At 39.7% G+C, this 23,353-nt stretch overlaps 1 protein-coding gene across 2 annotated transcripts in view; it reads left to right on the forward strand.

Annotated features, from left to right (window-relative positions):
* Positions 1–22,532, forward strand: part of usp22 (ubiquitin specific peptidase 22) — a 41,714-nt gene extending 19,182 nt beyond the window's left edge. The window contains exons 2-13 of one of the 2 annotated variants that reach the window (XM_072694291.1): positions 1,318–1,450; positions 3,775–3,888; positions 3,993–4,094; positions 6,249–6,415; positions 10,430–10,577; positions 10,912–11,017; positions 12,044–12,202; positions 12,914–13,040; positions 15,815–15,906; positions 16,474–16,536; positions 18,156–18,305; positions 19,597–22,532. In XM_072694291.1, the coding sequence (XP_072550392.1) occupies positions 1,318–1,450; positions 3,775–3,888; positions 3,993–4,094; positions 6,249–6,415; positions 10,430–10,577; positions 10,912–11,017; positions 12,044–12,202; positions 12,914–13,040; positions 15,815–15,906; positions 16,474–16,536; positions 18,156–18,305; positions 19,597–19,639 (1,404 nt within the window). In that variant the 3' untranslated portion in view covers positions 19,640–22,532. Of the gene's footprint in view, positions 1–1,317; positions 1,451–3,774; positions 3,889–3,992; positions 4,095–6,248; positions 6,416–10,429; positions 10,578–10,911; positions 11,018–12,043; positions 12,203–12,913; positions 13,041–15,814; positions 15,907–16,473; positions 17,763–18,155; positions 18,306–19,596 lie in introns of those variants that run through there. The other variant, XR_011980737.1, reaches the window with a different exon arrangement.
* The last annotated feature ends 821 nt before the right edge of the window (positions 22,533–23,353 follow it).

Raw genomic sequence — 23,353 nt, forward strand, 5'->3', positions numbered from 1 at the left:
ACTTCTCAGTTTTTGACGCCGCTTTCCAAAGTGATGGGGCACTTTGCCCTTCTTTCCCATTACTCTCACACGCTTACCTTCTCCTCATCAGAGCATTGTTGAGAATACTGCAGTGAGGGAATGTGCACTGTTTCTTAAGCTCCTTTTGGCTCTCTTTCACTCCGGCTCTCTGTCTCTCTGTCTTCTTCCTCCCCCTCGTATTAGCCAGTGATTCATGGTGAGGAAAGCAGATCCTGACAAGCTTGGTCAGAGTCTTTCTCTCTCTCTCCATCTCACTCGTGTACTCACTCTCGCTTGCTCTCATGTGGTTTTTTTTTTATTTATTTATTTTTTTTTAAACTCAGTAAATGCTCAGATGGGGTGTAGAATATATGTACAATGTAATTGGCTCTTTCTCTCACTCTCATGTAATCAAAATTTGAATGTTGAACACATTTGAATCATTATACTCCTCTGTGGATCGCTGTTTTGCGTCTGAGAATTGCATCAAGGTTTTGTCTACATTGATGCACATTCAGATTCCCATGTACCTCCTACACCTTAGCCTGCTTGCTAGCATTTTGATCAAAATGGATTGGTTGAAATAAACCAAATTGTTGCTGAGAATTGCTTGAGAATTTGTCAGTAATCTGATTCTCTACTCAAATAAGTAATATTTGAATGGAAGGCTACTGTGTGCACCAACAATAACCACTAGGAGTAGGGCAATTGTGTCCTTTATTGTCCATTATTGTGTCCTGGTTTATGTGGCATTACATATCTTTCTCTAGTGCTCTCTCACGGTCTTGCTCTTTTTTTTTTTTTTTGGACAGAATAGCAACAGATACTTTGGAGAGTAACTGAATAATTGCCCTTTTAATCGCAAAATCTCTGTTGGTACACACAATAGCCATTCATTCAAATGCTATCCATTCATCCACTCTCTAATGCTATGTATAGTAGGCAAATGTGTAGGTGGAAATGGAAATGGCTCATCATTCTCTGTTGGTTCATTTTTTATGTCCATACCCTGGTCATTCTTTCTTCTCTATACTGTTAAGTAATGATGATGACTCCTGCAAGACATTGTCTCTGTAGGCCTAGAAGTCCTCTCTGAGCTCTCTCCATAGCAGTGTAAACCCTTTCTCTCTCGCTCTCTAATTGATGTCTTTGTTTGTCCTTCTTTTGGTTCCTTTCAGTAGGCAACAATTGGTTGTTTTACACAGTCTACCAGCAAGCAGGCAAGCAATAACTCTCTAATATCTCTCTCTCTTTCTCTCTTTCTCTCTCTCTCTCTCTCTCTCTCTCTCTCTCTCTCTCTCTCTCTCTCTCTCTCAGGCCAAGTCGTGCATCTGTCATATGTGTGGTGCTCACCTGAACAGGCTCCACTCTTGCCTCTACTGCGTCTTCTTTGGATGCTTCTCCAAGAAACACATTCATGAACATGCCAAAAACAAACGACACAACCTAGGTAAGAGGTACACATGCACACAGCAGTGTAGTCAAAGGGCATGTGTGTAAATTTATCATGACTATTTGGGAGCGGTACTATAATTCAGTTTATTTAGTCCCAACATGAGCTTCATCAGCATTGCTGCATCACAAGAATTTCATTCTTTTCCCAGGAGAGATGCCTGGAGTGCTTTGGCAAATTGCCAGATAAAAATAGGATTATGTTTTCTTAATTTCATGCTTTTTCAATGTTTACAAACTTTTTAAAAACCACTTGACTTTCCTTGGTAGTTCTAAATGTTCTAGCAAAAAAAAGTCACAAGACAGATTTTCATAAAAAGACCAGTAGCTGAAACATGCATCTCTGATTTGGCCTCTTTCTGTTTTCCTATTGTACCTTGCTTTTATCCCCTCAGCTCATGTGGAGACACATGCACACAGAGGCTGTGATTATCTTCACTGCAATAATCAGCATTGTGGGGCAACACACTGATCATGGGCACACGCTCTTGCCATTTCAGCTGCTGTGGGTGTGTGTAAATAGCTGGCTCCCAGACACTCAAAGACACAAACAGTCCCCTCAGCCCCCTGCTGGAGTCCTTTGCTAGTGCTAGATGCTAGTCCTTTGGGAAATGACCAAAAGTACTGTAGAGGTCTTGAACCACCAACCATCTTTTTACATCTGGCCACTCCACCAAACTGAGCAATCAGGAGTGATGGGTCTTCCACCAGTAAATGATTTAACATGGCATTATGTTAATAAAACACTCAGTATATCCATGATTAAAGTAAAATAAATTATACTGGACAAATATAATCTGCAGTCCTAATATGTAAAAGGAATATGAGGGCTAATACTTGCAAACTATGTTAAGTCATATTGCTGAATGGAATCTTCAGATTTCCGCTAATCACCCTAGACTTTGTCTAAGATGTTCATTCCGTTATATGTGCCATGATTGTGAAGAACATACGCATCACACAGCTAACTGCTTCCTCCTCCACCCTTTCTCTACTTTTGCATCAGGAGCCTGGGGGGCTATAAATAGGTTGTCAAGGCAACTGTACATAGGTAGCAGAGCTGAATAGAGCCAGCAAGGTTTGGGGGGGGGGGGTGAGGGGCGACCAGGTGGCCATAGCGACAGACCAGTATTTTAAAATGCTGCTTTACTGCAAATCCTTTATGCTCATTATCTTCAACAAGAGGAAGAGAACACAGGGAGATAGAAACAGGTGGATGAGAGCAATCAATAGGATTTAGAACTCCTATCAGGTGCAGAGTGGAAGTAAAGTGGAGGCAGAGTAAGAAAATGCTGTGATTGAGCATTCAAAATCTGATCTTTTGCTTGTTTTATAAGGTGTGTACATATGTACATAACCTACATTTTCTTGTTAGTTTTGCTTCTTTTTTATATGACTGTTAAACCTGTATCATCTGTGTGTTAAAATGATCTCTGTTCTGATCGCTGTCCTGTATTTTGCGTCACTCAAAAAGAAGAATGGGCTAAAACACCCTTTATACCTGAAACTAAACATAGTCATAATAGATTCTTATTTATTATTATTATTATTATTTTTATTTATTTTTTTTCTTTATTATTTTTTTTATCAGACTTTTTAAATTTGGGGTGAATACCAGGTAGGCATGTGCTGATATATCGGTCACTGGGCATTCTGGGATATTTAACACCATGCTTTGAAATATTGTCACTGCATTTTAGTCAAACAACCTCTAGTTTATTTATTTATTTATTTTAAGAATCACAGCAACTCCCACTACACTGTGGCATTCCATTCTCACTTTACAGTATCTCTCAGAGCTGTGGATGTAATCATAGCAAGAGCTGCTGCTACATCATGGCAGCATGGGCAAGTGTTTCCAGACATTTTAACCCCATGAAAGAACATGAAGACTTCACCTGGCTTGTAAGAGCAAGTGCATTTGCGTCAGCAGAGTTACATAGTACAATTTCTGGTGTGCTGAACCTGGAGTAGTAACGACATAAATGCTATTCTTCCTATTCTAGGTCAGTGGAGAAACAAAAGGATTTTAAAACTGTTAGGAAGCTTCATGTACCACTGGTTTTGAGAACCACTGGTTTAGTACTTTTGATTGCTTAACCATAAGACTACATGCACTGAACCGAGACATCTATAATGTGACTGTTCGGTACAAATACACACATTGTTACGTCCCTATCATACGCCCACTCCCAGTGCATAAGATTGTGTTGTACAGAAACCCATATCAGCCCATCTTTTTTGAATGCTATTTTGAGTGCATGTGTTTATTTTTCTGCCAACAGGCAACAGCATTTTAATGGTCTCATCTTTGTTCTGCAGCTATCGATTTGTTATATGGTGGTATTTATTGCTTTGCCTGTCAAGACTACATATACGACAAAGACTTGGAACAGATTGCTAAAGAAGAACAGAGGAAAGCCTGGAAACTGCAAGGTGCGTGTTTTGGGGAACCCTTTTGTACACCTCTCAGAGTCTACAAGGATTTCTGGATGTCCGTCTCCTTAACGAGTGCGATGTGTGTTGTTTCTTATTTCTAGGTGTGGGAGAAAAGTTTTCAACATGGGAGCCCACCAAGCGGGAGCTGGAGTTGCTACGGCACAATCCAAAACGGAGAAAAATCACTACCAACTGCACTATAGGTAGCTGTGAGCCCTCCTTTTTCTTAATGAACAGCTGTACTCTTCCTTGCAGTTATCTAATCAGCCTATCGCAAGGCCACTGTACAATGCATAAAATCAAGCAGAAATGGGCCAACAACTTACAGATAATGTTACCATCCACCATCTTGATGTGGATTACTGTGAGCATGATCTGATTGTTGACCTGAACGGTTGACCTGGTAGTTTGAGTATTTCTATAAGTGCTGATCTGGAATTGTCATGCACTACTGTCTTTTAAGGCTACAGTAACACATTGTGATGAGCAGAGAAGCATTTTAGAATGCACATCCATCCTTGAGGCAGATGGGCTTCAACAGTCCGTGTTGGTTTCCAATTCTGTCAGCCAAGTACAGAAAGCTGAGGCTGCAGTGGGGACATGTTTGCCAAACTGGGCAGTTGAAGTTGGGAAAATAGATTGGTCTAATGATTATTGATTTCTGTTGAGGCACACAAATAGCAGAGATAGAATATGGTCACTGTCTGCCTCGCGTGAAGAGTCTACAGGGGGTGGAGGTGGTATTCAAGTTCAAAGTTATATTCGTCACATACATAGTTATACACTGTACAACTTGCAGTGAAATGCTTTGATAACTGTCTGCTTACATGAACACTATGGGGAGGAATGTAAGTTGTATGTAAGACCTCTCACTTCCGAGCAGGTACTCTCTATTTCAGCCCAGTAGGGAAGCGATCCTGCATGGTAGAGCAGGACTCAAGTTTTGCTCAGGTGGAGCAACACGGCTGATATGGATGCTTGAGTCTTCCTTAGGCAGGACGTGACCGTTTCATGTAGACTTGCTCAAAGGTCCAATTGTGAACTTTAAGAAATCTAACAAAAGCTTTACAAAGCTTTCTGTGGTAACTAAACAAGCAAAAACTACGCCAATAAAAATGAAATAGAATACTTAATTCTTGAGTAAAGTTTCACAGGCTTAAAGTTGTAAATAACTGTTTTCTTTTCTCAGCTAAGGCCTCTCCCCGTCTTCTTCTGGAGCTCCTCTGACCTTTTATGTTACTCTGTGTCTATCGTTATTCTCCCTCTATTCTATTAAATTCTTGTCTCCTCTCTTTTCGAGGTGTCTATTTATCTGTCTGCTTGGGGTCATCCCTAGCAGAGAAAAGGGGGCGTGGTTGAGTGAAAGGACAGCGTATGTTGCAATATGAAATATCCTAATTTCGAATGCGAGGCATTAATTAACTTACGTTCTCAAATGTCTCACCTTAATACAGTTGTACAGGCAGTGACTGAGTCCCAACTTCAGATAGAGCTTAGATTTACTTGGTATATTCTTTTGTATTACCCACTGAGATGGGGTAATGATTATATTCTTATATACTTATATTTCCTGCGTTTTAGACAATGGATGGACAGACGTGGCGACTCGAGGATATACATCTTATATACAGCTTGTCCTTTAACTTCAGCTAGAACTGTTGCATGAATGCTTAACTTTGTTATCCTGTTGGTATGAGGCACATACATACATGGATAAATATACAACATGTAGAAGTTATAGTGCAGAGACAATCGCACACATTATGCGAAGTAGGACAACAATGCATTATTATCATAGTTATCATCTTGTACAGTGACATAGCAATTTTATTACAGTAAACTTGTCAGGAAAGTTCTGAGATAGATTCTTCTTTGTAAAATGGCTCCATGATTGCACTCTTGGGCATAAAATATGTTGGTTACTTGGGGGTGTTAAAAGGCTACCGTTGGTCAAATAACAGATGTGGCTTTCCTATCAGATCAGCGATGATCTTTGTAGCAAGGGTGAACATCAACTAGGGTTCTCTGGAAAGAGCACTCCTTTTCCCCTTATGTTACATGTACGTCTTGTACAGCACACCAAGGTGACGAAGCCAAAAATTGTCATGGGTAACTTAAAGTAAATTAAAAGTGGAATATCTATTAGCCTGGCACTAACAGGAATTAGCATTGTGTTTTTTTTTTTTTTTGTTTTTTTTAACATAAAATAATTTTTTTAGGATTGTAAGACACTCATAAATTACTGGAATATTCATAGTTTTCTGTTAATACAGATTGTTGGAGATTTGAGAATTACACTTTTGTGACATTTGTATGACCCCCACATGCACCAACATGTGTGTCTCTGTCTCCTCTAGGTTTACGGGGATTGATCAACCTGGGCAACACTTGCTTCATGAACTGCATCGTCCAGGCACTGACCCACACACCGCTGCTGAGAGACTTCTTCCTGTCAGACCGGCACAAATGCGAAATGCAATCCAACTCCTGTCTGGTGTGTGAGATGTCTCAGCTGTTTCAGGAGGTGAGCTGCGTGTGTGTGTGTGTGGGTGGATATTCCAGTTGTCATGGTGAGTGCTGGTGTCTGGGTTTGAAATGGTAGCTTACTCAGCTCTGTACCAGCTGGGGGCCAGAGTTTGAGAGATGGGACGAAGTGTGTGTGTGTGTGTATGTAAGAAAAAAAGATGATGTGGAACAACAATGAATTCAGGGCCGTTTGGAAAGAGTTCAGCAGGACTATGTGTCTGTGTGTCTGTGTGTCTGTGTGTCTGTGTGTGTGTGTGTGTGTGTGTGTGTGTGTGTGTGTGTGTGTGTACACTGTTCACAGTGAGAGAGTGCAATTGCTCCATGCTGCCCACCACACCCCATCTTCGTTTCCTTTCCTTCTGACTCTTTGTCTCTCTTGTGTGTGTCTTTGTGGATGTGGGTACGGGTGTGAAATCTGGGTCACAGAGTCTCTACAGTATTTTGGAGGTGATTGTAATTGGAGATGAGAGATGATTTATTTTTGTTTACCTTTCCAGTTCATCTTTGATACAATTCAGTCTCTTGGAGTTTTGTGCTATACTTTGCAGGCTGAAATTGATCCTCTGCTATCACTGCAACAACCAGCAGGGCAAAAATATGCTTATTAAATGTAGTACAAATAAATATCAATTTGAACTGCAAACAGAACAAAAACAACAGAATTGTGGATATGTTTCAGTACATGAAAGTTCAGACATGGATCCATTTGTCTCTTTGGGTGTCAAAGAATACATGTATTCAGAATATGTAATGTATTAAAACAAACACAGATAGGACTCATGAATAAATTGTCAGGCTTTGCTCTGATTGGCTGGTTTACAGCAACGGCACCACAACAGCTCACTCAGCAGCCACATAGTATAGATTTGTTTTAACACTAATTATTTTGTATAACCTCTTAGTGCTGATGACTGGAAGGGATGGTAGAGCCAGTTGGCTTATCTTTGCTTTTAGCCTAGCACAGATACCCGCTTACTTTCTTGGCTTTTACTTCCTTGGGCTGTTTTTTTAACTTCACCTGCCCTCTGATCTGTCCTGAGGCAAAGCTGCGGTCTTGAGGCCTAGTTTCTATAGCGACCTAGTCTGGTGATTAAATGCCTGTTTGCCAGATGCATGAGGCAAAGATTCTTTATCACTACTTTTGAGTAAGGCTAGAAGTACTTTTGCTTATTGCCTGACTGTTTGTAAATGTATGGTACTGTTACGTGAGGTTTTGGGCATTTTTACAGATTTTGGTTAAGCATTGCTTTTGAATGAGGAGACAACAGTGTTTAACTTTTAACTATACCAAAGTCAATGTAGGTTTTCATTCATGGACACCTTTAAAGAAAGCTTGTGGCTTAGCCGAGCAGAATTTGCTAATTTACCATCTCTGAACAGCAAACCGTACCTGACTAAATCACATGTGTATCTGTTGGCAGTGGTGGTCAAGAGGAAATGCTGAAAGTAACGTCAACCAAAACAAAAATGGCTTTTAGTGGCTTGATAGTAAGTGGCTTGTGATGAGTGATATCTAAACAACACAGGCATGAAAATGTATTTGTATGTGTTTGTAAAGATAGACTGTGTGAGTCTACAGCTTTTTGTCAGTATGCATACAGTTTCTATGGGTGGTTTGGAATTGTCACAATCAGTGGGTATTTTTGTAGTTTACATAGTAATGGTGCATTTTAAACTGATTCTATGACTCTACGACAAAGTATATGTCTCTGATCTTTAAGTTTGATTGAGCAGTCAGACCAATGAGATTCACTTTTGATTTCACACTGTTATGTCTGTCTCCCTCCCTCTCTCCCTCCATCCCTCTCTCTCTCCCTCCCTCTCTCTCTCTCTTACACACACACACACACACACACACACACACACACACACACACACACACACACGCTTTCTTTTGCTCACTCTCTATCTCTACCTCCCTCCCCCTCTGTGCTGTTGCTGTCATTGGGGTGTCCTCTCCTGTGATGTGTTGATATCATCAGTAGGGGGTTCAGATCACAGTCTGTGATTCTGATCTGAAGTCAGCGAGAGCAGCCTTTGATCTGTGCGTTTCTCTGTCTGTCTCATCTCTAGCAGTCTGATCCGGAGTCAGTGAGCACAGTCTTTGATCTTGCTGTTTTGCCGTCTCTTTCTTCTTCTTCTTTTGCTGCAGTCCTCGGAAACAATACGCACCCAACATAGAAAAGCGTGGAACAATGTTCGTTTATGCCGTTGTCTGTGGCCATACCGACAGTGACATTGTCACCGTGGCAACTGTGTGATGGACAGGCAGTCCAGATGGCCAGGCTTCTCTCTCTCTCTCTCTTTCTCTCTCTCACACTCTGCACATGTTTAGCGCCCTAAAGAGCTGTAAAGTGTGTGATGGCTGATGGAAGCCAATAAGAAAAAATGGCACTGTTTGTCTTAACAGGGAAAACAGATAGAGCTGGAGAAAGAGATGTGTATGACTTGGGTGTTGGATTTATTGTTTTCTGCACTTCTAGTCAGGCCTGCTGCCATGGGGACTAAGGCCCCCTCATGCTGAATTTTTAAAATTCCTTTTGTTGTGCATTGTGTGCCTATTTAAATGCCTTTACTGCAATGATGTGGATTTCCTTGCTGAGCAAGCAATTGAGACCTTTCAGACAAAAAGGTCCTTTTATCTGAGAACTCTTGTAAATGTAAATGCGCTTCATAACGTCTATGGGTCATGGGCCGTTTTAAAATATTAATTATTAGATATTATCAGGGTTGGAGGGTAAAGTAAGCAGTACAGAATTTTAAAACTGAAAACCAGACCTATAGCTGGCCATCTGGGATTAGATAAGCCAAGTAGCAGGCTAATCACAAACCATGTTTCAGCTAGCTGATGTTCATATCACACACATTTAACTCCATAATAAAGCCTTATTTCTGGGTGCACAACAACAGTTTCCATAATCAGGCATTCTAAATTGATTTACTTTTTTTGTTTGTTTGTTTTTTTTTTGTTGTTTTTTGTTTTTTTGTTTTTAATATACAGTGATTAATATCTTACAATTCAGGATGACTGACCTACTGGGCCATTCAGCTCTCATTTCCTTTAGAAACATGATTGCTGGTTCAGAGCTGGACTAGAACCAAACAAAAGCAGTGTGTTTGTCTGTAGCAGCATGTCTATAAATGGCACCTAGGGGACGCAAGGTGGCGCTCTGCTACAACCTAAGGATCTGAAGTGGATCTGAACCTTAAAAGCAGATACCCAAGCTATTAAAAATGCCTGGAACCACCCTCGATCCGGAGTAACTGTTACCATTCTGTTGCCCAACCCTAGCTGATTCTCTCTTTAGATTAATGTGGTATTTGCACTCAGGAACCCAAACTACAACACCCAACCGTTATAACAACAAAAACACAAAATAAAATTATCAAAATATGTCCCATTATGTACTAAGATAATGGAACATAATATTTTGATCATTTTATTTTTTGCTTTTGTTTTGTTTTTGTCTGCCAGAATTTCTTTGCTGTCTCTATATGGCTGTGGTCATGTTTTGCTTAAAATATTGGCTAAACCGCCCCACAATTTTCAGCAGTACTGCTCTGTTCCCTCTGTATCCATTAGCTTTCTGAGAATGTGCACAAATACAACTGGACATAGTTCAGATAGAAGGCTCTATCCGTGTCTGTGTCCGTATTTAACATTGCATATAATTAAGCCTTAATGCGTCTGTTTGCACATGAGAACTACTTCCAGTAATTTAAGACCACAGTACTAGGTCTCATACAAGTAAGTAATATCGCCAGGTCATCTTTGGCCACAGTTTGCTGTTTGGCTAGTAGGCTATGATGAAGCAAGGCTGCATAATGTTTTTTTTCCTGCGCTGCGCTGACTGTCGGCTTGTAATGACCGGTTTTAAAAACAGATAGTCCTGCATTTACAGCTGATCATGTTGTGTGGAGAATGGTGTGATAATTTTGCCTTTTTTAATCCTGTTGCCTGGCCTGCCTCTGGTGTAAAAGACGTCTGATGTAAATCTCATTCTCTTTCCAGTTCTACTCGGGTCACCGCTCTCCTCACATCCCCTTCCGGCTGCTGCACCTGGTGTGGACGCATGCACGCCACCTGGCTGGCTATGAACAGCAGGATGCACACGAGTTTCTCATCGCTGCCCTGGATGTCCTGCACCGACACTGCAAAGGTGACATATCCACACACAAAACAAACCTATGTAAATACGTATGCACAGTAAAACACCCAGTTCTGACTGTCTCCCTGTCCGCCCAGGAGGAATTTCCATGTGTAATGATAGCCGGGTATTGCAGCAGAGAGCGTGGACAGCATGCTAATGCAACACACAAGCGCTCAGCAATCTTTATAGGCTTTATAGGCTCCAATAATAGTGGTCTCTCTCTCGCTCTCTCTCTTTTGGTCACACTCTGTTTCTCTCACTCTCTCTCTTTATCTTTATCTTTATCTTTCTTTTTTTTTTTTTTCTTTTTTTTTGTACTCTCCCCCACCCCCAATTCTCTCAGGTGACGACAATGGGAAGAAGGCCAACAACCCGAATCATTGTAACTGCATCATTGACCAAATCTTCACTGGTGGACTGCAGTCAGACGTGACCTGCCAAGTCTGCCAGTAAGGCCAGCTCTCTCTGTGTGTTTGTGGACATGCATTCATGTATCATTACAGTCATAATTACAGTCTAATCAAACCCTTGCTCTTTTATTTATTACACCATTTTATATCATCTGCTACCCTGTACATTTTGTCAAAATCTCATTTACAAAATAGAACAATATACATGGTTTCCAAATAAAGATTTAATTTCTTTTTCTATGTTGCCATTTTAGAGATACAACATTTCTTAATTGCTCCTGCAGGGATGTTTATTTTCTAAAAGACTGGACAGTGTGTGTTGACTCAGGTCTATAGACAGGAGCCTAAAACCTTCCTCCAGTCTCTTACTTGTTTCCCTGTTTAAGTTCTAGCTGTTTTCACTTCATGAATCTGGTTTGGGGATGTTGCTGTGTGCAGAAGCAGGCAAATTGTGAAATAATACATGTAACCCTGTATGGCAGTGCAGACTGAACTATCTGGCCTACCTTCCATTCAGGTTCTTGCCTCTAGCAGCCCTATAAGAGAACAGGAGCTTTGACCTACCTACAAACTTCTGTCTCTTTCTCACACACACACACACACACACACACACACACACACACACACACACACACACACACACACTCTCTCATACATTTTTGTTTCTTACTCATGCACTTGCTTGCATTTTCTTTGTGACTCATTTTCAGAGTCTGCTGCCTCTGCAGCCTGCTCCCTGCTGGCTGTCCATTAAAATTACACCATGACTCATCGGCAGTTGCGATTGTGAAGAACAGCAAAAATGCTTTTGTGTTTTCATTTCATGATCAAGACAAGTGATTTGACACTTAAGAACGCTACGGAAAGAAGACACATTTTTTGGCAAAATTTTTCTGTCTCGGTGACAAATGCTTGCATTGTATCTAGGCTGAGTAGATAAGACTTGAGGAAAGACATGCTTTCACTTAGGAATTGTACACACGGCCGATTTGCTCACATTTAGGTGAAGATGCAGTGATGGTGTGATGCACAAACACCCACAAATGCTTGTGTTTATATTTGCAGTGGTGTTTCCACAACGATAGACCCATTCTGGGACATCAGCCTGGACCTGCCGGGCTCATCCACACCGTTCTGGCCCCTGAGCCCGGGGGGTGACAGCGGTGTGGTCAATGGCGAGGGTCACCTGACTGGCTCCACCACACTCACAGACTGTCTGCGCAGGTATGTCTTGGCCAGTCAATAGACTCCCTGAGTAAACACAAAGGGCGTAATGAGTTATTGTTTGCCTTGCATTGGCCTAGTCTTGCAAACTGTGAGTTGCCTAGATTTGTAGACTATAAATGGCATAAAGTCCACAACAGCAATGTGAAAGACTAGTGTAGAGCCTGCCAAGACATGAAAGCTGTGATTGGCCGTCAAGGTTATTCCACCATAGAGATTTTTGAATGCTTTCAAAGTTCAAATATTAGTACTGTGTTGTTTAAATTTGAATAATAACTTCTTTGCATTATAATTACTACAGTAATTTTTTTCGCATTTTGCATTTGCATTTTGAGCAGTAAATGCAATAAATGCTGTAAATAACAATATTTTATTTGGGGGAATTTTAATTGTCCATGGTTTATGAAATACAATTCAAATGTTAATTTCCCTAAACGCATTGCCTATAAATAGTAAAACCAGAGAAACTGATAATGTAGGGGGGCTTTAATGGGGTACTTACAGACTGTTTGGAAAGATATGCCTTTCTTATTAGGATGGGTTTAACTGTTTTATCATTTTCAAGACACTTATTGATTCACACATGGATTGCCTTTATAAAACTTGTAATGCTCATGCATGCAAGCATGAATACACATAGAAGTTCAGCGTGCTGTAAGATCTCTTATTTTCTCGAATTATCTCGCTTTCTCTCTGCCTTATGTTCCGCAGATTTACTCGGCCTGAGCATCTAGGAAGCAGTGCCAAAATCAAATGTGGTGGTTGCCATAGCTACCAAGAGTCTACTAAACAACTGACAATGAAGAAGCTTCCCATAGTTGCATGTTTTCATCTGAAAGTAAGTTTCATTCGCCTACAGAATAAAGCTTTCTCTTAACCCTTTCTCTGTGAAATCTCTGCTGCTTCCGACTATGTATTCCTTTTTTTTTGCATAACTGTAAGAATATCTGCAGCTTTTACGATAATCGTTTTGCATTAATGACTACTAGACTTGATCTAAATCTGATATTCATTGCATGAACAGTTTACAGAAGTCCCTGTAGTCACTGAATAATACGTCTAGTGTGTAATAAGCCTTTCTGCATTCTGGGGTTTAAAAGGAATGTGAAAGGATAATGACCTCTTGAAAAGAATAAAATTAGGGGTTCAGATCAGTTCAGATGTGGGTTTGATCTTGAAAAAGAAGAATTCTGTTTAAGTTCAAGATATTAGTCTTCTTTGGTTCACACGCAGGCAGATTATTTGGAAGGAATTCAGCACCATTACGCTCACTGTGGGAGTCCCACAGATCAGTTCCAGGTTTTGCCAAGTTGAAATAAAGAAAAATCCCAAGGTGACAGCTAAAGACCTGCGCACATCTCTTGCACTTGAGAACGTTTGTCTACTGTAGTACAGCTAAACAAGAATTTTATTAATGGGAGTATTTCAATCTAAAGTCTTCTGAAGATCATGACTGATCAAACTGTGATGTACAATGTTTGCAGTGGGCCAGGAGCCAAAAAAGAAAAGTAAACATTATACAAATAAATATTTACATACTAGGGTTGTAATAGTACCTCACGGTATAGGGTTCACAGTTTGGTGTGTGTCACGATATGCATAGCTTAATAAATATGATTGAATTATTGCATATTATTGCAAATATTAATGAATGTAATGCAGAAACAAAATTCACACATGCAAATTCCACCAGGAAGAGTGACGTTTCATATAAAGCTTGTTCTACCATTTAACAGCTTTAATTTATGCTAAGAGGGTAATCCAGTCCTGAACAGTACAGATTAGAGCACATTTAAAATGAAACAGACAATTATTTCTGAAATGTATTGTGCTTGTACTGCAGATTACCAACATTGTACCAAACTGTGACTTTAGTGTACAGCTACACCCTTAATATATACACTTAAATTCATGCAAATGCTTGGGCACTTAGTCACTGTAAATACAGGGACTTATTTCCAAAAAGCATAAAGTTGTAGATCAAACATTAAACTTTTGAAGAGCATCATGCTGTTTGGGAACACCACTAGATTTAAGCTCGGAGTTAACAAATATCCAGTCCTTACTTGTTAGGACTATGGTTGCACCTTTCAAAAAGGCTAGGTGATGCGCAAGTTTTGTAAATACTTTGTAAAGACCAAACAGTAAGCATCTGTTGACTCCTCTAAGCAGCTGCTTAGCACTCTAAAATGTAATTTATGCTTACAATGCTTACAGTTGATGCCTACAAAACACAAAAAGGCTTTAAGAACATAGCAAAGTGTTTTCAGGTAGTTGTTTACTCAGTTAGTAATGTAGTTTAAAAAATAGCAGTTAATAAGAAAAAAAAAGACACCAAGGTGAGGATAAAGAACTGCTAGCTAAAAAAAACATTTAAAAAATGCATTTTGATTAAGAAAGGATAATGACCTCTTGGAAAGAAGACAATTAGTGGTTCAGATCAGTTCAGATGTCAGTTTGATCTTGAAAAAGGAAAAGAAATCTGTTTAAGTTCAAGATATTAGCCTCTTTTGGTTCACACGCAGGCAGGATATTCTGATGAAATTTAGCACCATTACACTCACTAGGCATAGGAGTCCCACAGATCAGTGCAAAAGCATTTTGATTAGCATTTTAGAGTAGAGGTGCACTGTTCTACTATGCAGTGACACCTGCACAAATGTGACCCAAGAAGGGTAATCAGAAACAAACCTTTCCTGCGTCCTCACCACAGAATTCAGTGTTGGACCTTGAACCAAGCAAAGAGATGTTTGGAGACAAAAGATTGAGGAATTTCTGACCATGCAAGTTGTCCAAACATTTGCCAAAAACAGTCTTGACCAGATTAAAAAAGTTGGTGAGAGCAACACAGGTATGACATGTAATAAGCACACAGACTGTTAGTGTTACACTAAGAAAGAAAAGTACACTAAACAATAAATGGAACAAAGAATGATAAAGTTAAAAAAACAATGCTAATAGTAATACAGAGCTGAAGGAGCCAAGGGAGATGGAAATATTTGTACTTGTACATGTATGAGTACTACATATGCATATGTAGACAAATACACAAACTATTAGGTACAGACATTTACAGATGATATAAACTTTTACAGAAAATGGATATCTGTGCAAATATAACTGGCACTGGTATTTTCTATATATTCCGCTAATTTGCCTTTCTAGCTAGTAGTTCTTTCTGACCAAGTTTTCATGGTCCAACAGACCTTAATGTAACATCGACTGTTCCTCTTAACTAACATTTGCTACCTGGCAAATGCTTTTCCATTTTCTTGTGGCCGTCTTTTCATCACCTGCCGTTTCATAATGATGAGAACAAGTTAAGTCAGAGCCCTTAATGCACGAGCTATTGGTAAATGTTACATGAGAGCTGAAGTCTTCTTGGGGTGCCCAAATGTTTTGCATGGTGCTCATTTTGTTTTCTTATCCACTCTAAAGGTATTCAAAAATAAAACACTAATTTAGCTCAAAATTTGTGTTTTATAATTAAATGAATGAGACCAGGGGTGTCCAAACTTGTCCCACTACATGGCTCCTGCTGTAAGACATGTCTCTCTCTCCACTTACTCACATTTGTCCTTTTATCTCTATATGTTCATCTCTGCTGTGCAGCGCTTTGAGCATTCAGCCAAGTTGAGGAGAAAGATCACTACATATGTGTCCTTCCCCCTAGAGCTGGACATGACTCCTTTTATGGCCTCCAGGTGAGTTGTGTTGCTACGGACACACTTTTGTAAGCACTTGGCTGAATTCATATTATAATATTGAAAAAAATAACCTTTTGTCTAACTCAGTAGGAACAAATGCATATAATTGTTTAAAATACGTATTATCTTTTGTAAGAAACCTTGTCTCTCCAACTTCATTCTTCAGACTTTGTAATGGTTCACTTTAGGAAAGACAGTGGTTCTGTATAGAACCATAAGAGAAACCCATTTAGGTGCTTAAATAGTTATTTGCTTGTTGATGGTTTCTTTGGTTGAAAGAGTTGTTTTTGTCCACAGTTGTGTGCAAGATTCATGATTTCTGACAGTGGCACAGTCTTTCCTAGAGTTAACTCTGCTTGTTATCAAATTGTCTACACAATACATCATTTCGTTTAATACAGGTTTTTGAGAGGGCTGCGAGCTTAATAATGAAATAGTAATTAAAAATATGTGGAATGCAGTGTTTGGGATAGATTTAATTAGAACAGATCTTTTAAATATTAAACTACAAATGGCTTGACTGATGAACACTGCACTATATTGCATATTTTTTCTTTCTCACAGTAAGGAGAGCAGAGTAAATGGTCAGTACCAGCAGCCAGTAGACGTGTTAAACAACGACAATAAGTAAGTTCCATCTTTCGCTTTCAGTCAAGCACATACAATGCATTCAGAAAGTCTTCAGACTCCTTCATGTTTTTCACATTCTTTCATTTTATGAAAATAAAAAAAAAGCATTCAACGAGTTTTCCCCATTAATTTGCACTCCACAAGGATTCAGACCCTTTGCCATGCCCTCGTATTGCTCTTGATCATTATTGAGATGTTCCTACAAGTTGATTGAAGTCCACGTGTGTGTCTGTGTATATACACACACACACACACACACACACACACACACACACACACACACACACACACACACACACAGATATGATGTGGAAAGGCATGCACCTGTCTCGCGGCTTAAAATGCATATCAGAGCAAACACCAAGCCATAAGGAGAAAAGAGCTCCCTGTAGAGCTCAGAGACAGGATTGTGTGAAGGCACAGATCTGGAGAAGGCTACAAAAAATTCTACTGCACTAAAATGGAACACTCAGGACTCTTCCTAAAGCTGCCTGTCCTACCAACCAAGTAATTGGGGAGAAAGGCCTTCACAAGTATTCTGTGTGCAGATGGGAGACACATCCAGAGGGTCAACAATCACTGCAGCACTCCACCAATCTGGGCTTTCTGGCAGAATGGTTAGACAGAAAGAGACACATGAAAGCCTGCTTGCTTGGACATTTTGCGAAAAATCACCTAAAGGACATTAGGACTGTGAGAAACAAGATTCTCTGGTCTGATAAACCAAGATGGATTTTTTTTGGCCTCAAGTGTCATGTCTGAAGGACACCAGGCACTGCTTAACACCTGCCCAATACCATCCTTACAGTAAAGCATGGTGGTGGCATGGGGTGTTTTTTCATGGCTGGGACAGGGAGACAGGTCAAAGTAGAGGAAAAGCTGAATGGAATAACGTACAGAGATAATCTTAATGAAAACCTGATCCAGAGTGCCTGGGACCTCAGACTGAGCCAAAGATTCACCTTCCAACAAGACAGCGACCCCAAGCCCACAACCATGACAACACAGGATAATTCACAATAAAACGCTGAACTGTTGTATATGAACAGTAGTGCCGTAGGGACAACTCTGTGAATGTCCTTCAGTGGTCCAGCCACTGACTTGAACCTAATCGAACATCCCTTGAAAGACCTGAAAATGGTTGTCCACCAACGGTCACCATGCAACCTGACAGAGCTTGAGAGGATCTGCAGAGAAGAATGGCCTAAAATCCCCAAATTAAGGTGTGCAAACTTTGTTGCATAATACCTAAGAAGACGGGAGGCTTTAATTGGTGCCAAAGGTGCTTAAACATACATAAATTTGTAAAAATGTCAAATTCTTTTCACTTTGTCAAACTTTTGTTTGTTTTTTTTTAGCACAAGGCCGAAACTTGACTTTCCAAAGTCATTGTGTCTTATGTTGATATTGTTATCCACAGTGTATTATGTTGCAAGCACAAAGGTTCAGCCTTCTGTCATATTTAGAAATGTAGTACAAAGCAGAAGCAAAGTATTTTTTGGGTTGTAATATTGATATTTATTTGTAAATGGAATTCTCTTGCTCTGTTTCTTACTCTCTATTCATTTTTTTGTTTTGTTTTAATATTTTTTTCTTTCTCTCTGTCTTTCACCTAGGTATTCCTTGTTTGCAGTGGTAAATCACCAAGGCACTTTGGAAAGCGGCCACTACACCAGCTTCATCCGACAACACAAGGACCAGTGGTTTAAATGTGATGACGCCATCATCACTAAGGCCAGCATTAAAGATGTGCTGGACAGTGAAGGGTGAGAAACATTTTTCAGTTCTGTTAGAAAAAGAGAACAGTGTACAGGTTACAGCATTAGTAGTGTTACTATTTACAGTGCGTCACACCAGAATGATACTGCTGGTAAAACTGATTGGGTTTATTTTATTTTTGTACAAGCCATGGTGCTGGTTCATGCAGTCCAAGTGGGCATTTCCTTTTGCTGATTGCAATAATAATCAGACTGGTTGGGTTACATGTGGACTGAATGGATTTTGCAACTGGGCCTCTTTTTGTAAAGAGACAGGACAAGACGAGCCGTACTGTACACGCTAATGTGTTTTTTCTGTTGGCTCTAATGATGACACCCATACAGGCTTTGCCTTTAGTTGAGGCTGTAAGTGCACCAAGATAGAAAGGTTTCATATAAACAGTTTTAGCTGTGTAACTGTTGTGAGTTCATTAAGAACACCTATGTTCTACCTACACTCATTGGCCATTTATCACCATGTAGACTATATAGATGTACTGACTAGCTGCAAAATCTAAAAGTCAAGGGCTGATAATTAATGATAATTGTTTACAACCATATGTTATATTTATTTATCTACCCCTCTATATCTATGTTTCTATCTGTCTTGCTTAACCTTTATTTTTTTAATGTGTACAATAAGCAAACATTACATTTAATTGTAGGCTACACAAACAGAACATTACCAACTAGTTAATCACACATGTAACAGAACACAGAATTCCACGGTTTGGACATTATGGCTCGGTACGAGTTCAGTACAATAGGGAGAAATTAACAATCTCCCTCCTGAAATGCATAAGGCTTGGTTTCTTTTTAATTACTTTGAACAGAAAGTACTGCAAGCTACAGTTTGTTATTAGTTATCTACATTTACATTAACATCTATGCTTAGACTATAGGTAGGTAGGCTGTTTTTGGGCAGTGGTGGTGGCTTAGTGATTGGAGCATATAGATGGACAGGATTGTTGTTTCGAGACCCAGGATCTGCAGTAGAGGCTCCCTACCGCTCCAGGCATTTGTGCTTACTGTCCACTGTGTGTGTGTGTGTGTGTGTGTGTGTGTTCACTAGTGTGTATGTATGTTCACTGCACAGATAGGTTAAAAGCGGAAGTCAAATTATGATTAGAGTTGACCTTTTTTTTATGCAACTTGTCTTCAACAGTTAATTAACAGTGTGGTTTTATGTAAGCATCCTGTGCAATATGTGTATCTTAGAAGTGGAATAATATATATTAAGTCTGACATTTTAAGTATATGAATGCAGTGGTGACTGATGCTTGTTTTGTTTCCCTAACAGGTATTTGTTATTCTACCATAAACAGTTCCTTGAATACGAGTAGCCTTATACACCGGTCTGCAGTCTGTGGAGTACAGCGATCATCTATAGAGAGAATGAGATAGAGGGGGAGATCCCACCTGCAGTACAGGACAGAATTAACACAAGCCTACCTGAAACTGTGACTACCCATCGCCTCCCTCCCACACGGGGCCAACGAAGTTAAAGACAAAAAAGAAAAACAAAACAAAACAAAAAAAAAAAAACATAAATCATGCAACACATTCAAATCAGCACTGAGCTAACTGTTACTTGACACGAGATAAAGCAGTGGAGGAAAAAAACACACCGACCAGGACAAAATAGGTGTCCTTCCACTCTTCATGAATGAATACAGGAGAAGAGGGTAAAATGAACAGATCTGTGAAGGAGGAGGAGGAGAGGGCACATCTCAACTTTGACTACAGTATTTTGTTTTCCCCTTTTTTGTTTCGTTTTTCTGTTTTTCTGTTTTTTGTCCTGTTTTTTGTTTTACTCCATGGTGCTCTCATTCAAACTGACCAAGCATTCGAAGCCTGGTGGGGGTGGGTGGGTTTCTGTATTGCATATGCATATCGAACTGAATGCAAAAAAAAAAAAAGGAAAAAAAAAAAAAAAAAACACAAGAATAGTGCAACAAAGAAGGTATTGAGTTTGCTTTCAGTTTTTTTTAAGAAATGATTATGAATATTGTTTGTGATATTTGTTATGAAATACTGTATGAATCTAGTATCTATTTTTAAGAGGACTTCTCATCTGAGAGGTAGAGGATCCAGGTGTGAGGCGGCCTATTGCTGTGACCTAGGTCAGCACTGCCATGGAAACGGAGAGCCTGGGCATGCCCCGTGAATGGGATGAGCTTTCGTTTTGTTTATTTTTGTAATTTCAGGGCGGGTGATGTGTTCTGATTTACCTACTCTTGGTCTGTGTCCAACCCCCTCCCTCGTAGTTCTTTTTTTCTTTTAAATTATAAAGATCATCTTTTTACCGGGTTTTGTTCAACTGCATTAAGACTCATTTCTGTCAGTCTGCAGAGTTTTTTTTTGTTGTTTTTTTTTGTTTGTTTGTTTGTTTTTTTTCCCTCCCCCCCATTAATTTCTGAATTCGTACCTTCACTGTGTTGTGAATTTTTGGTAAAAGTATTACAAAGCTGAAGCTGACTCCCTTGACTCTTGGATTAAGAGCAGCAGCAGACCTGAAAGCTTCTGCATCTGTATTAATGGCTTTGCACAGGACCGCTACTGCAGCATATTTTACTGTTTCAATACCTGTGCCTCCATGCATCCACTAGGGGGCCAAGCCTGTAGGCGTATGCAAGACAAGGTGTTAAAGGGAAAGTTCACCTTTTTTTTTTGTTGTTGTTGTTGTAGTTTTTTCCCTTTTTGACATCAACTTTGTGATTCTTGAGGACCATATTAGTAGCTTTGACCTCTGACCTTCAACATCCTTTTTTTTCCCACCCCCTTAAAAATAAAGATTTTTTTCTGTTTATATGTGACAACACCACAGAAACTTAATTAGGGATGTGCACAAGCTCCAGTATTCGAATACTGAATTAAGTAGATGGATATTCATCATTCTTCATCACAGAAAATGAAGAAAATAGCAGGCTAACAGTTATGTAAAATGTGTTAATTTTTGCTCATATTTGTGATTAAGTATGTATTACTCTGAAATACAAGTGGATAGTGATGACGCCTTGCCAGGCATGCGTTGTAATTAGGAAGAAAGCAGAGGTTGTGTAGCTTTATTGCAAACAAATGTTAGCTGAGTAACTACCCATTTTGATGTTAGATGGGTTATCTGTTCATTAATGCTTAGAAACACTTGATCAAAATTAGTTGCAATGTGCATCCCTAGTCCCCTAATAAACATCTGGAAATTACTGGACAGTTCTTTTAAAGGAATGCTTTAGCATTGTTCATCTTCAGCTTCTGTCTTGCAATTAATTACCATAGAGAACCATTTACATGCTTTTCAGTGTGAAAACACACTGCAAATAAGCAGATTCTTTTAAAAATGCTAGTTCATTCCTTTAAAAGAAAAACATAAAGGTTCTTTATGTTCTTTTTTGAGTGTATGTACAGTAAGTAAACACAATTTTGAAAAGCTGGTGAACTTGCCCTTTAATTTGACATTGTCCTGTAGGTGTTTGCTGCATCCCACTCTTAATGGAGCTGCATTCATTACTATCAATGATGCTGTAGATCAGGGCAGACAAACATCTGGTCTTCGAGGGCCGGAGTTCAGCGCAGTTGGTTGATGTCCTTTCTTTTTTAACACTGCTTGTTAAACTTGATGAACTGATGAGTTACATCAGGTGTGCTTAAGCAGAGGGGATGAAAGACTGACTGCTCCACTCCAGCCTTCCAGAAACAGCGTTGGGCCCCAGCTGTATGTGTTTGTGGCAGACAGGTCCCATTGTGCTGCTCTTCAGTCCCATCATGCTGCTGTATTGAATCAGTATGCTGTTCCACATGGAGGTGAAGAGGAAAGAAAAACAAACAAACAAACAAAAAAACATACCAGGGTATGTGTGTGTGCGCGTGCATGTGTATGTATGTTTTTATTTTTATTGTTATTGTTAATCACTGACTCACACAAATGAAATATGTCAATGTAGCCTATTGCTATTCGGCGGTTGCAGTCTGTTTCACAGTAACGCCACATTGCTGCCAAAAAGACCTCGAAAGATACCTGCTCTGCAAGAAACAAGATGATTGTCTGCTGCAGATTTCTTTTTCTTTTCTATGACCGAGTTAAAGGGGGCGGGTTAGACATACACACCAGTCGTACGGAGGCTGTGGGGTGTGCAGTGGCACCACCCACAGCCATTCAGGGACACTGCTGAAACGAGAGAGGAAAGGAGAAAAGGGCATCATCGTCTCTTTCAGTGATTAAAACTCAGAACAAAACTGCTTTTTGTGTCTTGTATTTCTTCTGCTTTTAACTCACATTTGCCACTTTAAGCCACTCCAGTACTTGCAGCATCTATGTGAATTATGTTCTTATATTTTTGATTCATTAGAACTTTTTAGTAGAGACCCATTTCAGAAAGTGTGAATATAAGTGTTTCTTTTTATTTTATTTTATTTTATTTTAAGCTTTAAAAAAATTCTTCATACTGATCATTTTTATTACTGTGGTTCTCAAAGCGGTCCCAAGGGACTCATATATATTACAAATTTTTATTCCAACCCAGGTCATAACACACTGGAAGAGAGCATAAACGTAGACTTTCGGGGGGGGGGGGGGGTCCACATCTTGAGAACCACTACTAGGCAGTGGTCTTCAAACCTGTCCTGTTCTACCACTGCCTTGCATGTTCTTGTGTTTTCCCTGTTTTGACACATCCTGTTCACCTCAGGAGGTCATTGGTTGTGTCAGGTGTGTTGGGAGCAGGGGAAACTCTAAAATGTGCTGGACTTCATTCTCACTCAAAGAATCCCATTTTGAAGTTTGCGGTTGGGCTATTTTAGGTAGGGATGATATGGAATGGTGATAATCCAACATCCTGACCTCAAATGCCGCAGCAGTGCTCCAAATGTTAGTAGAAAGTCTTCACTGGGCAGAAGATACAGTTACTCAGACAAAAATAGCCTAATAAAATAACCTTGATTTTTGGGAAAGACAGTGAACGGGCAGGTGTCACAATACTTTTGTCCACATGGCACAAGGGTAGATTAACACGTTTATCTGAAAGTTAGTAGATTGCAGACTGTAGACTTTGCTTAAAAAA

Source organism: Salminus brasiliensis, chromosome 12 (assembly GCF_030463535.1).
Source record: "Salminus brasiliensis chromosome 12, fSalBra1.hap2, whole genome shotgun sequence".
NCBI lineage: Eukaryota > Metazoa > Chordata > Actinopteri > Characiformes > Bryconidae > Salminus > Salminus brasiliensis.